Genomic DNA, 12877 nt, shown 5'->3' on the forward strand with positions numbered 1-12877 from the left:
TGGGGGGTGGGGGGAGCACTGGGTCAGGGGCTGGAGCCTGGCGGCCTTTTGCTTCCCTCTGCCCCATGGGGCATGGATCACCTGCTATCCCACCCAGGCAATTCCCTGCCATCTCAGCCTGGGGGCCTGGAAGAAGGCAGGTGACCCTGGGGGATTTCCAGAGAGTTTTGGGTCAGACCCGTTCGGAGTCAGGTTCTCCAGCTGGGCCGGGCCCTCCAGTGGAGTCCGAGTCCTGGCACTTGGGCCTGTTTGTGGTGGGGACGGGGCTGGGCAGCGTGGGACTGACTCAGGCCGGGGCGTCTCCATTCACCGGCTCCGCCTGTCTGTCACCGGCGCAGTGAGGTTCCAGTGCCCACCCGGCCGACCGTTCCGCTGCAAGAACGACCGCGTGTGCCTGTGGATTGGGCGTCAGTGCGACGGCATCGACAACTGCGGGGACGGCACGGATGAGCGGGACTGCGGTGAGCAGCCCTGAGGTCACGGCAACTAGCCCGTTCTAGAGATGAGCGGAGTTAGGCCCGGGCAGGATCCCCACCTTAGCCATGGCTACAGAGCAAGTCACATGTAGAGCCAGGAACAGAACCCAGGAGTCCTGGCTCCCAGCCCTCTGCTCTAACCACTAGATCCCTGTCTGCTCCCAGAGCCAGGGATCGAACCCAGGAGTCCTGGCTCCCAGCCCTCTGCTCTTACCACTAGATCCCTGTCTGCTTCCAGAGCCAGGGATCGAACCCAGGAGTCCTGGCTCCCAGCCCTCTGCTCTAACCACTAGATCCCTGTCTGCTCCCAGAGCCAGGGATCGAACCCAGGAGTCCTGGCTCTCAGCCCTCTGCTCTAACCACTAGATCCCTGTCTGCTCCCAGAGCCAGGGATCGAACCCAGGAGTCCTGGCTCCCAGCCCTCTGCTCTAACCACTAGATCCCGGTCTGCTCCCAGAGCCAGGGATAGAACCCAGGAGTCCTGGTTCCCAGCCCTCCGCTCTAACCATTAGATCCCGGTCTGCTCCCAGAGCCAGGGATTGAACCCAAGAGTCCTGGCTCCCAGACCCCTGCTGTAATCACTAGCCCCCACCCCCTCTTCCTGCACTGTTCCCCATTGTATCCTTCCTGAGGCAGGGAATGTGTGTCTGTCTGTGGGGCCGGGGACAGTGCCGCTGAGCCCCCAGAGCTGCTCCCATGCTCTGGTCTCAAGCCCACTGCCCTGCCGGCCCCACAGAGTCACCCACCGCCAGGCCCAAGAGCTGCAACCACGAGAAGAACGAATTCCTCTGCAAGAACAAGAAATGCATCAGCGCCCTCCTGCGCTGCAACTTCTTCGACGACTGCGGGGACGGCTCGGACGAGGAGCAGTGTTCCCAGGGCGGTGAGTGGGATGTACAGCCAGTCTCTCTGGCCACAAGTTGTACTAGTTCACAGGCTGGATTTCCTTTCAGCCAGGGACCCCTCCCTCAGGTCAGAGTCCTTCGGGTGTTCATTGATGTCCTGAGCAGAGAGATGGGAGAAGGAGAGGCGAGTTGAAGATCATTGTCTCTCATTTTTATATCACCCTCCCTCTTTGAGGGTTACCCCCAACTGGGGGGCGGCGGACGTGGGGGTTGAACTTTCTCTGTGAGGAAATGTTAATTTCTTGTTTACACCTTCCTGCTGCTGAAGAACGGTTGCTTAAGCTGGTGATAGCTCTTTAACACCTGTCTGGGGTGCTAGCATGTCTTTGTCTCTGAAAAACTAGTTTGCAGCTGCTTGTCTGAACCTTGGAACAGGTTATAACAATGATACATAGTAGAATTTTATTATTTCACATACAGGAAATAGATAGACATAGACATATTGTACCAAGACAATAATGTTCAGCAGATTATGAGTTTTCAAATGATCTCTCACAAGGCATTCTTTGTACAAAATTTATCATAGTCTTGTAAAAGTGGCGACCGTAATACTACAGACGGTCACAGAGGGCAGGGCTGGGCTAGCAGGGGGCTGTGGGTCAGGATTGAGGGGCACCAGCAGGGCTGTATTTGGGGAGCCCAGGAGCCTAGCAGGGGCTGCGGGTCAGGATTCTCCCAGCAGCCCTCTCCCTCCAAGGTTTTGCTCTGTCAGGCCTGGGACAGTGTTCCCAGGAGGCCTGAAATCTGCTCTCCTATTGAGGTCCCACGTTCGCCCACAGATGCCACCCGGGGGGGAAGGTGCCGGCTCCGGGGCAGCGCGGCAGTTGGTACAGTCCTTGGACCCATGGCCACGCCCTGACGAACTGCTTGGCCCTTTGTCCCCTATGCAGATCCCAAGATGTACGGCTGCCACACCAATGTGACCATGTGCGGGGACGAGGCCAAGTGCATCCAGTCCCAGACGGCCGTGTACTGCACCTGCCGTAGTGGCTTCCAGAAAGCCCCCGACAAAAACACCTGCCAAGGTACCACGCCACGGGGTGCAGAGCTCTGCCGGGCGGGAGGGGCAGAACAGAGCCCGGCCTGGCCTCTGCCTCCAGGGACCGGGGCTCTGCTGAACTCCCAAGAGGGACCGGGGGCTTGACCATGCTCCCCACGGGTATGGGGCAGGTTCAAGGAATGGGGGGTTGCCTGTTGCGTAGCACAGTCCCAGGGCCATGCCCAGCTGTGGCCACCAGTGCCCTGCCTTTCCGGGGACAGTCTTCTGAAGGAGACAAGGGCAAGATTTCCCAGAATGCCCAGGGACTCTGGGGAAGAGGGGCCTGGTTTTCAGCTGGCGGGTGCCAGGAATAGGACCCAGGTGTCCCGAGTCCCAGTCAAGTGCTTCACCCACTAGAACTCAGAAGCATGTTCCATGAACGCCGCCCAGGTGGGGAGCAGCTGACTGGCACCCTGACCTTGGCCTGGCGGACGGCACGGCCAGTTTGGGCACCACGTTCCCGGAGCTCTCCGCAGACGGCCCATCCCTGGCCCAGCCTTGGCTCCCCAAAGGTCCCGTCACCGCCAAGTAGCTGCCGCTCTCCCTGCGTGGGAGAACTGCTCTGCTGAGCAGCTGGGGGGCATGGCCCAAGTGGCGAAGGCATGATCCCTGGCGCCCCAAGAGTCCTGGCCAACACCAGGAGAGACCAGCAGGGCACTAAGGCTCAGCTTCTGGGCCGGGGCTGGGGTGCTCACGAGGGTGGAGCCGGAATGGGGTCGAACGCAGGCACCCCTGGACCTCTGGCCTCAGCCCGCCTTACCCTGGAGCTCGGAGCTGTTTTGTGCCAGCCCGTGGTTCCCGGGAGGGGATGTATCGCCTGCCGCCGTGCGGCACCCTCTGCTCTCAGGTAGGACAGCCCTTGTGGGCCCCCCTGCCCCGTCGCAGCTCCCCCGGTCCCCTCACGGCCTGTCTGCCTCTGATCCCCTCCCAGACATCAACGAGTGCTCGACGTTCGGGACCTGCTCCCAGCTCTGCAACAACACCAAGGGGTCCCACGTCTGCAGCTGCGCCCGGAACTTCATGAAGACCCATCACACGTGCAAGGCGGAAGGTACATGGGGTGCGGGCGGTTTGGAGGCATATCCATCTCCCTGGGACCCCAGCTCCCCCCTCTCAATCCCTTCCTGTCCCTGCACCCCCAGCATCTGTCCCACACGGCCCTGGCAGGATCTGCCCCATGGTGGGAGGCTGCTGGGCTCCACCCTGGCCCCTCCGCCCGTCCCTGACTGATGGAACGAGCCAGAGCCGCAGCTCAGTCCCACTGCCCAGAGCTGGCCAAGCCCGCCCCCTCCTAGCGGGCGCCTCCCCTGTGCCCCCTGAGAGCTGCGTTCCACTGGGCCCCCAGCCGACAGCTGTCCCCCCGCAGGCTCGGAGCAGCAGATCCTTTACATCGCCGACGACAACAAGATCCGCAGCATGTACCCCTTCAACCCCAACTCGGCCTACGAGCCGGCCTTCCAGGGCGACGAGAACGTGCGCATCGACGCCATGGACATCTACGTCAAGGGCAACAAGATCTACTGGACCAACTGGCACACGGGCAAGATCTCCTACCGCGAGCTGCCGTCGTCTGCCGCCTCCACCGCCTCCAACCGCAACCGCCGGCAGCTGGATGGGAGCGTCACCCACCTCAATGTGAGCGGGCGCTCGGGGCTCCGGGGGGCCGGGGCGAGCCGGGCCAGAGCGCTAAGGCCCCGCCTCTCTCTGCCTTGCAGATCTCAGGGCTCAAGATGCCGCGGGGCATCGCCGTGGACTGGGTGGCCGGGAACGTCTACTGGACGGACTCCGGGCGCGACGTCATCGAGGTGGCGCAGATGAAGGGCGACAACCGCAAGACCCTGATCTCGGGCATGATCGACGAGCCCCACGCCATCGTGGTCGACCCGCTCCGAGGGTACGAGACCCGCCCCCCATCCAAAACCCCCATCCCACCCGCTGCACTGCCCCCCGCTGTATCCAGACCCCACCCTGTCCCATGCCCTGCCCCCCTATCCAGCCCCCACGCCCCACCCCATCCCATGCCGTGCCCCCCAGTATCCAGCGCCTGTGCCCCACCCCGTCTCACACCCTGCCCCCCCATTCCAGCCCCTGCACCCCACCCTGTCCCATGCCATAGTGCTCGACCCGTTCTGAGGGTAAGAGACACCCCCACCCCTGTATCCAGCTCCCCTGACCAATCCCCTTTCTTTCATTTGGCACCCGCACACCACCCTCATATCCAGCTCCCCCCATCTGCCACCACCCTCCCCCACGACACATGTCCCCCATTGCCGGCTGGAGAGGCCCCCATCTTACCCCAGGGAGGCTGGGCAGCCTCAGGGTTGCCCCAGTGGGTGTCTGGGTGTCCCCCTGGGGCGTGTGGGCAGGGGGATCCCTGCTGGGTGTGAGTGCCTAGGCCCCTGGCGTCGTGGGGCGATGGAGTAACTGCCATGGGGAGGCGCCAAGGTCCCCCTCCTCGGGGCTGGTGCGGATTAACCCTTTGAGGGCCCGTCGTGCCCCAAGCCGGGTTCCCAGCGTGCCTCCGGCTCAATCCCGCGTCTCTGCAGCATAAACAGGCCATTGAGGTCAGTGGGGCTGCGGGCCTGGGGCACTGCAGTTTCGGGGGCTGGGCACCAGGGGCCGTGCCGCTCCGCCCCTCCCCTCCCCCAGGGACCCACTCCACCACGGCCTTTCCTCCCTTCACAGGACCATGTACTGGTCTGACTGGGGCAACCACCCCAAGATCGAGACGGCCGCAATGGATGGGACCATGAGGGAGACGCTGGTGCAGGACAACATCCAGTGGCCGACAGGTGAGCAGGGCCGGGCACGGTGGGCAGGGCAGGGGGTGAGCAGCTCAAAACGGGGCTCTGGGTCCCCCTCCACCCAGCGAGGGTTCAGGCAGGTAGCATGCTCCGGAGTGAGGGCACCAGCCCAGGACTCCTGGGTTCTCTTCCCAGGTCTGCCTCTGTCTTGTATGGCTTTGGGTAAGTTGCTTTGTGACTTGGTTTCCCTCTTCTGTAACCAACGCCACTTCAAAGTGCTTGGGTACCTGGAGAGTCTGTTGCAACACCTCACTTCTGCCCCATCTGCCCTCTTCCTGGGGGTCCCGCACCTGGGGACTCTGGGAGCCGGGCCCTGCTGCCGTTCAGCCCATCTTGGGGTGTCTGGCCCACAACTCACCGGCCGTGCGGAGCTGCCCGCCCGGGCTGCAGACCGACGGGGTCTCAGCGCGTGTCTCCCCGCAGGCCTGGCTGTCGACTATCACAATGAGCGGCTGTACTGGGCCGACGCCAAGCTCTCTGTCATCGGCAGCATCCGTCTCGACGGCACCGACCCCGTCGTGGCCATCGATAACAAGAAAGGTGAGAGGCTGCTGCAGAGACCCGGGCTGGGCTGGGGCGGGGGAGGTCTCCGTAGGACAGGCAGCCACCACCCACCCCCTCCCAGGGCGCAGGGATCTGGCATCCTGTCTCCAGAGCGCACCGAGACAGAGGGACCGGAGCTGTTCCCTCACTGCCCACAAGGGGTCACCAGTGAGCAGCTGCGGAGGAGACCCAGCCCCCAGAGCTCCCCCCTCGACTCAGCCAATCGTGCTGCGTCCCGTGTCCTGCCCCGTTCCCGCAGCAGCCCTGATACCGGGGTAGAGAGGCCCTTGGCCAGACACGCAGCAGGTATCCGGTTACAGCTGACTCTGCACCCCTCCCGCCCTGTCCCCCCAGGACTGAGCCACCCCTTCAGCATCGACATCTTTGAGGATTACATCTACGGCGTCACCTACATTAACAACCGCATCTTCAAGATCCACAAATTCGGGCCCGGGCCCGTCACCAACCTGACGTCTGGGCTGAACCACGCCACCGACGTGGTGCTCTACCACCAGTACAAGCAGCCGGATGGTGAGTCCCGGGGCCAGCCAGGGACCCCCCAGGGCTGCTCGGCCTCCTCTGCCCTGCCCGGAGCACCCTGGGTTACAGCACTGGGCACCCTCTTCTGCCTAGCCGTAAAGGAAAGAGGGGTCACAACCACTGAACAGCCCTCTCCAGCCTGAGCTGGGGTGGCTGGGGCTGGGGGACACGAGGTCAGATGGGCCCATTGGTCTGCTCCGGGGCAGCAGGGAAGGGGGCCAGATACCAGGGTAGATGGGCTTGTTGTTCGGACCTAGCATGTCACAAACAAGGGAGGGGGAAGAGGACTCAGAACTAGACCTCTCCAACGCGGGGAGTCACAGCCCTGCCCTAGAGAGAAGGGGCCAGGCAGCCAGCCAGAGCGGGTACAGCCAGGAGCGACAGCAGCATGCCGGACAGCCTGGGAAGAGCCCCAGGGGGTGGGCGCCTCCGGAGGGTGATGCTACAAGCACTGGGACGGCCGGGGGGTGCCCGGCCAGGTACCCCCCACCCTGCGCTCCCTTCGCCCAGACACCCCTCCCCTCTCTCTCGCAGTGACCAATCCCTGCGACAGGAAGAAATGCGAGTGGCTCTGTCTACTCAGCCCCAGCGGCCCCGTCTGTACCTGCCCCAACGGGAAGCGGCTGGACAACGGCACGTGCGTGGTGATCCCTTCGCCCACCGTCTCGCCTGTCGGTAGGTGGTGCCCCCCAGGGGGGGAGGAAGCTGCAGCAAGGCCACGCCCCCTCCAAGGGATGCTGCCCAAGAGGGGGGCCACTGGGTGGACAGAGCATCTCCCAGGGTCACCACGTTCCCCTGCCCCCGCCGGCACTGTAAGGGTTAAGATTGCCCCCCGGCCCAGTCCGGGGTATTGCTGGTCCACCCAGAGCCGTGTGCCCACAGGGCGCGGTACCAGCCCCTCGGCTGGCACTGTGCCCGCCCCGCTCACGCCCCTCCCGCGCTCTCCAGTCCCGACCAGCGACGCCTGCGACCTGGTCTGCCTGAACGGGGGGAGCTGCTTCCTGAACGCCCGCAAGCAGGCCAAGTGCCGATGCCAGCCGCGTTACAACGGCGAGAAGTGCCAGCTGGACCAGTGCTGGGATTACTGCCAGAACGGGGGCACCTGCGCCGCCTCCCCCTCAGGTATGGGGCACTGCCAGCCAGGGCCGGGGGAGGGGCGCCCGTGGGGCTGGGGGGGGGCACCGGGGTAGGTGGGGCCCGTGGGGCTGGGGGAGGGGCACCGGGGTAGCTGCCCTGGCTGTGGTCCGACAGGGCTGAGATCAGGGCTGGAGGGGCCGGGTGGTGTGGCTGGGAGCTGCGGGCGCCCAGGGACACGGGGCCGGCTGGGCCGTGCCCCGGAGCCCCCGGCGCCAGTGTGGGAGGCAGGACCGGGGCAGGGCCGGTCTGGTGAGCGAGCGTCAGCTGGGCGGATCCGGCTGCCCTCGGTGCCCAGAGCTGAGCGGAGGGTCCGAAGCCCCGAGGCTCTGGTGTCAGCGTCCTCACGAGCGACTCCCGCGGCCCCGCCCCGCTGACGCCTTGGCCCCCTTCCCAGGGATGGCGACGTGCCGCTGCCCCACCGGCTTCACTGGGCCCCGGTGCAACCAGCAGGTGTGTGCCGAATACTGTCTGAACAACGGCAGCTGCAGCGTCAACCAGGGCAACCAGCCCAACTGCCGCTGCCCAGCCGGCTTCCTCGGCGACCACTGCCAGTACCGTGAGTGGGGCGAGCCGGACGCCCGGGTCCTCTCCCCAGCCGGGAACGGGTGGGGCGGAGTGGTCGGAGCAGGGTGGGTGGGGGGTGCTGGGAATCAGGACTCTGGGGTTCTCTCCCCGGAGCTGGCAGGGGATTAGGGTCTAGCTGGAGGGAAGTGGGGGGGGTCTAGTGGTCAGAGGGGCCAGGGTTGGGAGCCAGGCCACCTGGGTTCTCTCCCCAGCTGGGAGGGGAGTGGGGCCGAGTGGTCAGAGAGGAGGGTAGGGGTTTGGGAGCCAGGACTCCTGGATTCTCTCCCCAGAGCTGGAGGAGAGTGGGGTCTAGTGGTCGGTCAGAGAGGTGGGTGGGGTTGGGAGCCAGGACTCCTGGGTTCTCTCCCCAGAGCTGGAGGAGAGTGGGGTCTGGTGGTCGGTCAGAGAGCGGGGTGGGGTTGGGAGGCAGGACTCCTGGGTTCTCTCCCCAGCAGGGAGGGGAGTGGGACCAAGAGGTCAGGGCATGGGCCCTGCTGCTCCCTCCACTCCCCCCTCCCACTGCCTGCCCTCTCCCCCACAGGCCAGTGCTTCGACTACTGTGAGAACGAGGGCGTGTGCCAGCTGGCGGCCGGCGGGGCCAAGCAGTGCCGCTGTCAGCCGCAGTACGAGGGCGCCCGCTGCCAGGTCAGCAAGTGCTCCCGCTGCCAGGAGGGCACGTGCAGCATCAACAAGCAGACCGGCGAGGTCACCTGCACGTAAGTGTCCGCTCACGGGGGAAGGGTGCCAGCCACGCCTGGCGTCTGGGGGCAGCTGAGCCTGCCTGCGGGCAGGGACTGTGATGGGGGCAGGGCTAGGAGAACAGGGGCACCGAGCTGCTCTGCCCAGAACAGCGCCCTGGTGATCGGGGCATGGAGGGGAGCTGGCTCTGCGCCCGGCCGGCCCCGTCTGGAGAGCCCTCGCGCCCAGCTCCCTGGCTGCAGGCGTGGTAGGGGGAGCAGGGTCAGTGGGGTGGGCACCTGGAGGGTTTGGGATGTGTGCGCTGATCATGCCCCATCTCTGCCCTACATCTGGGGGGCAGAGGCAGTGGCGGGGGGTCATGAGGAGGGATCGGGGTGCATGTGGTGACCCCACCGCGTCTCTGCCCTACAGCTGGGGGGGGCCAGGGACAGTGTGGGGGCACGAGGAGGGATCGGGGTGCGTGCGCTGACCTTGCCCCGTCTCTGCCCTACAGCTGCCCGGATGGCAAGGTGGCACGGAGCTGCCTGACCTGCGACAACTACTGCCTGAACGGGGGCACCTGCGCCATGAACAGCAGGACACAGATGCCGGAATGCCAGTAAGCACCGCCCGGCCCTGTGGCATGGGGGTGACGGGGCTGTGGGGCGGCTCTGCCGGCCGGGCACTCCCATGGCAAAGCCCCCATGCAGGGCCCAGCTCAGCCCCCTTGTCCTGCCAGGAGCTGCCTGAGCGGGAGCTGCCGGGATGTGTCCCCTGCTCCGAATCTCAGCAGAGCCCCCCCAGCAACAGGGGGGGTATCTCCCCCCCCCCCCGAAATGGAGGAGGCACGAGTAGCAGGGGCGCCCGCTCTGCGAGCCACCAGTCCAGACACTCTCCGTGCTCCCCAACCCGCTCCCTCCCTGATCCACGTGCCCCTTCCCTGTGTTCCTGCTCCGTGTGCCCCCCATCCCTGCGCCCCACTCCCCCTAATCCTGCGCTTGGCCTCCCGCCCTGCCAGGTGCACGACGGATCTGACGGGGCTGCGGTGCGAGGAGTTTGTGGTCAGCGAGCAGCAGAGCGGCCGTATGTATATGGGGGGGCATTTCCCTGCTCCCTGGGGGTCCCCGGGGGAGGGCGGGTGTCTGCACCCACAGAGCCAGCTCATCCCACTGCTCCCCCATAGAAATCTCTCAGTCCCCTTTCAGCTGGCGAGGGGCTCAGCGCCCCATTCCCGCCCCCCCACCCCGGGCACCTCGGCGCCAGGCCCAGATCGCTGCAGACAGTGGAGAGCCCACCCCATGAGCCGGGCCTGGGGGGGGTTAGGGGCTCCCCAGCTGGGCCCTGATGCGCCGCCTGTCCCTGCCGCCCCAGGAACGGCCTCCATCGTCATCCCCATCATTTTGCTGCTGCTCATCGTGCTGCTGGCCCTGGCGGTCTTCTGGTACAAGCGGCGGGTTAAAGGGTGAGTCGTGGGGGGGCAGGATCTTACTGGGCCGGGGGTGGGGCCTGGTACTGGGCTGGGGGAAGTGTTACCAGGACGGGGCGGTTTTGGGGGACCTGGCCCTGGGCCGGGGGAGGAGTTATCGGGGCAGGGGGTGGGTTGGAGGAGTTATCGGGACAGGGGGTGGGTTGGGGGGACCTGGCCCGGGGCCGAGATCCTAGTCACAGGGTCACCTGGCTGTGGGGCCCTGCCCCTGTGATATGGATGGCTCACTCCCTGCAGCATGGGGCTCCCTAAGCACTTTGCCCCACACACTGCCCCCCGCTCTGACAGGCACCTGCCTCTGCCCCCCATGCCCAGCGCTGACCCTGTGCTTGCCCCCTGCTCCCCAGCGCCAAGGGCTTCCAGCACCAGCGGATGACGAACGGCGCCATGAACGTGGAGATCGGGAACCCCACCTACAAGATGTACGAGGGGGAGCCGGAGGACGACGTGGGGGAGCTGCTGGACGCCGACTTCACCCTGGACCCAGACAAGGTGAGGGTGGGGGTGGGAGCCGGCCCCACGGGGACCCTGCAGGAGGGGTGCCACTGGCCCGAGACGGCAGGGGCTGCGGAGGGGGAGGCTCTCAACTCTGGGGTGGGGAAGGGGGACGGGGCAGGGACTGCAGAGGAGATGGGGTGGACAGTGGAAGGCTCCCCCCCATGGGGACCTTCTGTCCCCCCCCCCCCCCCTTACCTTTCCTCACCCCTCGCTCTCTCCCCCAGCCCACCAACTTTACCAACCCCGTCTACGCCACCCTCTACATGGGAGCCCACAACAGCCGGAACTCGCTGGCCAGCACGGACGAGAAGCGGGAGCTGCTGTCGCGGGGCGCGGACGACGACCTGGCTGACCCACTGGCATAGGGGGCAGGGACGGGGGGGGTTGGGCAACCCCCTAGCACAGGGGGCAGAGACGGGGGGAGGGGGCTGCAGTGCCGCCGGTTTGGAAAAGCCAATAAAGAGACAAGCTGGGGGGGTGGGGGGAGACAGACACTGTATAAATGTACAAATGAAGGATTATTACTTTTATATGTGAGCAGTATTATTACCTGTCTATTCCCCGGGCCGGGCCAGGCTCCCCCTGCGGGACGAGCCGGCAGCGAGGGGTGAAGCCAGGGGGGTGTCGGAGCAGGAACAGCCAGGGGTTCAAGTGGAGGGGACTAGCCGGCTTGGCTCCATAGGGCTGGGTCCAAGGCTGTTGCGGGGATCCCCCCTTGGCTGGGGGGGCTGCGGGGCAACATTAACCCTGCAATCACACACACACGCACCCCCCCCGGAGCTGCCGGCTCCTCGGTTGGGTTCCGGTGGGTTCCCCCCCCCGGGGCGCCATGTCCAGCCCCCCCGAAGCGACGAACAAATCAGTCTGGGGCCGACACCGTGACTCGATCCCCCCCTACATGCAGCCTCCCCCCCCAGCACCTGCAGGGGGAGGAGCCAGATGGTGCATGGGAGAAAGTGATGAGAGCTCCTCCCCCTTGTCCTCAGCCCCGCCCCTCCCATCCCCATTCGCCATTGCAATCCTGTCCCACCAATCTATTTCCTCGCTCCCACCTCACCAATCACCTTCCTTCCCGCCCCTGCTCCCACCCCACCAATCACCTTCCTACCCTCGTCCCGCTCCCACCCCTCCAATCACCTTCCTACCCTCGTCCCGCTCCCACCCCTCCAATCACCTTCCTACCCTCGTCCCGCTCCCACCCCTCCAATCACCTGCCCCAGAGCACTCTCTGGGTGGGATCCCCTTTTCCTCCCCTCCCCCGGCCCGGGCACTGATTCCTGGGGGGGGGGCGCCCCATGGCTGGAGCGGGGGCCCTTGCGGGGGGCTCCTTCCCTTTGCGCCTGGCGCCATGTTTAGAGCATGCTCCTGCGGCCGGAGGGGGGGGCCGGGCACCGGGCTCGCCTAGGGCTGCCGCCGGCCTGCCCCGCGGGGCCAGCTTCCTCTCCCCTCGTTTCTCCCACCAGCATTTTTTTGAAAACCGAATCGAATGGCCTAGCTTTTCTAGTAGGGGCGGGATAGCACCTGCGGGGGGCGGGGCCCCTCCGGCCTTTGGCGGGGGGGCGCCTTTTCATAACTTTTGCTGGATTACTTTACAACTAAACACAGAGATTGTTATAAATAAAATTTTTAAAAACTGCGGCCCGGCTCCTGCTGCTTGGAGGGGGCTGGGGGGCTACTGGGCCAGCGGCTCACCTGGGATTGGGGCGACATTGCCCCAGCTGCTGCAGGCACAGGGTGACGGCCCCCATCCCAGCACACTGGAGCCGGGTGATGCCGACCTAGGGCACGAGACAGCCCCCCCCCGTCAGATCAGAGCCCGGTCGTGCCAGGCACTGGGCTGACCCAGGGCAAGAGGCAGCCCCTGACCTGTCAGAGCGGTGCCCACAGCAGGGACACGGGGTGTTGGAGGAACAGGGCTTGCCCTGCCTTCCCCAGGGGGCAATTGGGCATATGGAGGGGGGAGCAGAAAGCATTGCGGGGGAGGCAGGCGAGCAGGGGTCCTAGCTCGGTGCAAATCTGCCGGTACTTGGTACTGCCACAAGGGGGCAGCAGCCCCCCATTGTCTCCCCCTTTCCCCATGACTCCGTCCGGCTCCCCGCAGAGCCCCAGCCAGGCCCCTGAGCCAGACGGGTTAGCACTGAGGAGCCGGGTAAGTGTCAACCCCCCTTGCCCTCTTGCTGGAATATCACCTTAACTCTGCCCCACAG

At 65.6% G+C, this 12877-nt stretch overlaps 1 protein-coding gene across 2 annotated transcripts in view; it reads left to right on the forward strand.

Annotated features, from left to right (window-relative positions):
- LRP1 (LDL receptor related protein 1) overlaps positions 1 to 12306 on the forward strand; it is a 182825-nt gene extending 170519 nt beyond the window's left edge. For both annotated transcript variants that reach the window (XM_073318798.1, XM_073318799.1), the window contains exons 72-89: positions 339 to 461; positions 1213 to 1359; positions 2272 to 2406; positions 3352 to 3471; positions 3787 to 4055; positions 4136 to 4314; positions 5106 to 5212; positions 5648 to 5764; positions 6122 to 6298; positions 6842 to 6982; positions 7256 to 7429; positions 7839 to 8000; positions 8550 to 8724; positions 9201 to 9305; positions 9705 to 9769; positions 10058 to 10148; positions 10520 to 10664; positions 10895 to 12306. In XM_073318798.1, coding sequence (XP_073174899.1) covers positions 339 to 461; positions 1213 to 1359; positions 2272 to 2406; positions 3352 to 3471; positions 3787 to 4055; positions 4136 to 4314; positions 5106 to 5212; positions 5648 to 5764; positions 6122 to 6298; positions 6842 to 6982; positions 7256 to 7429; positions 7839 to 8000; positions 8550 to 8724; positions 9201 to 9305; positions 9705 to 9769; positions 10058 to 10148; positions 10520 to 10664; positions 10895 to 11035 — 2573 coding nt within the window. In that variant the 3' untranslated portion in view covers positions 11036 to 12306. The remainder of the gene's footprint in view (positions 1 to 338; positions 462 to 1212; positions 1360 to 2271; positions 2407 to 3351; positions 3472 to 3786; positions 4056 to 4135; positions 4315 to 5105; positions 5213 to 5647; positions 5765 to 6121; positions 6299 to 6841; positions 6983 to 7255; positions 7430 to 7838; positions 8001 to 8549; positions 8725 to 9200; positions 9306 to 9704; positions 9770 to 10057; positions 10149 to 10519; positions 10665 to 10894) is intronic.
- Positions 12307 to 12877: the final 571 nt, after the last annotated feature.

Source organism: Lepidochelys kempii, chromosome 20 (assembly GCF_965140265.1).
Source record: "Lepidochelys kempii isolate rLepKem1 chromosome 20, rLepKem1.hap2, whole genome shotgun sequence".
Lineage (NCBI taxonomy): Eukaryota > Metazoa > Chordata > Testudines > Cheloniidae > Lepidochelys > Lepidochelys kempii.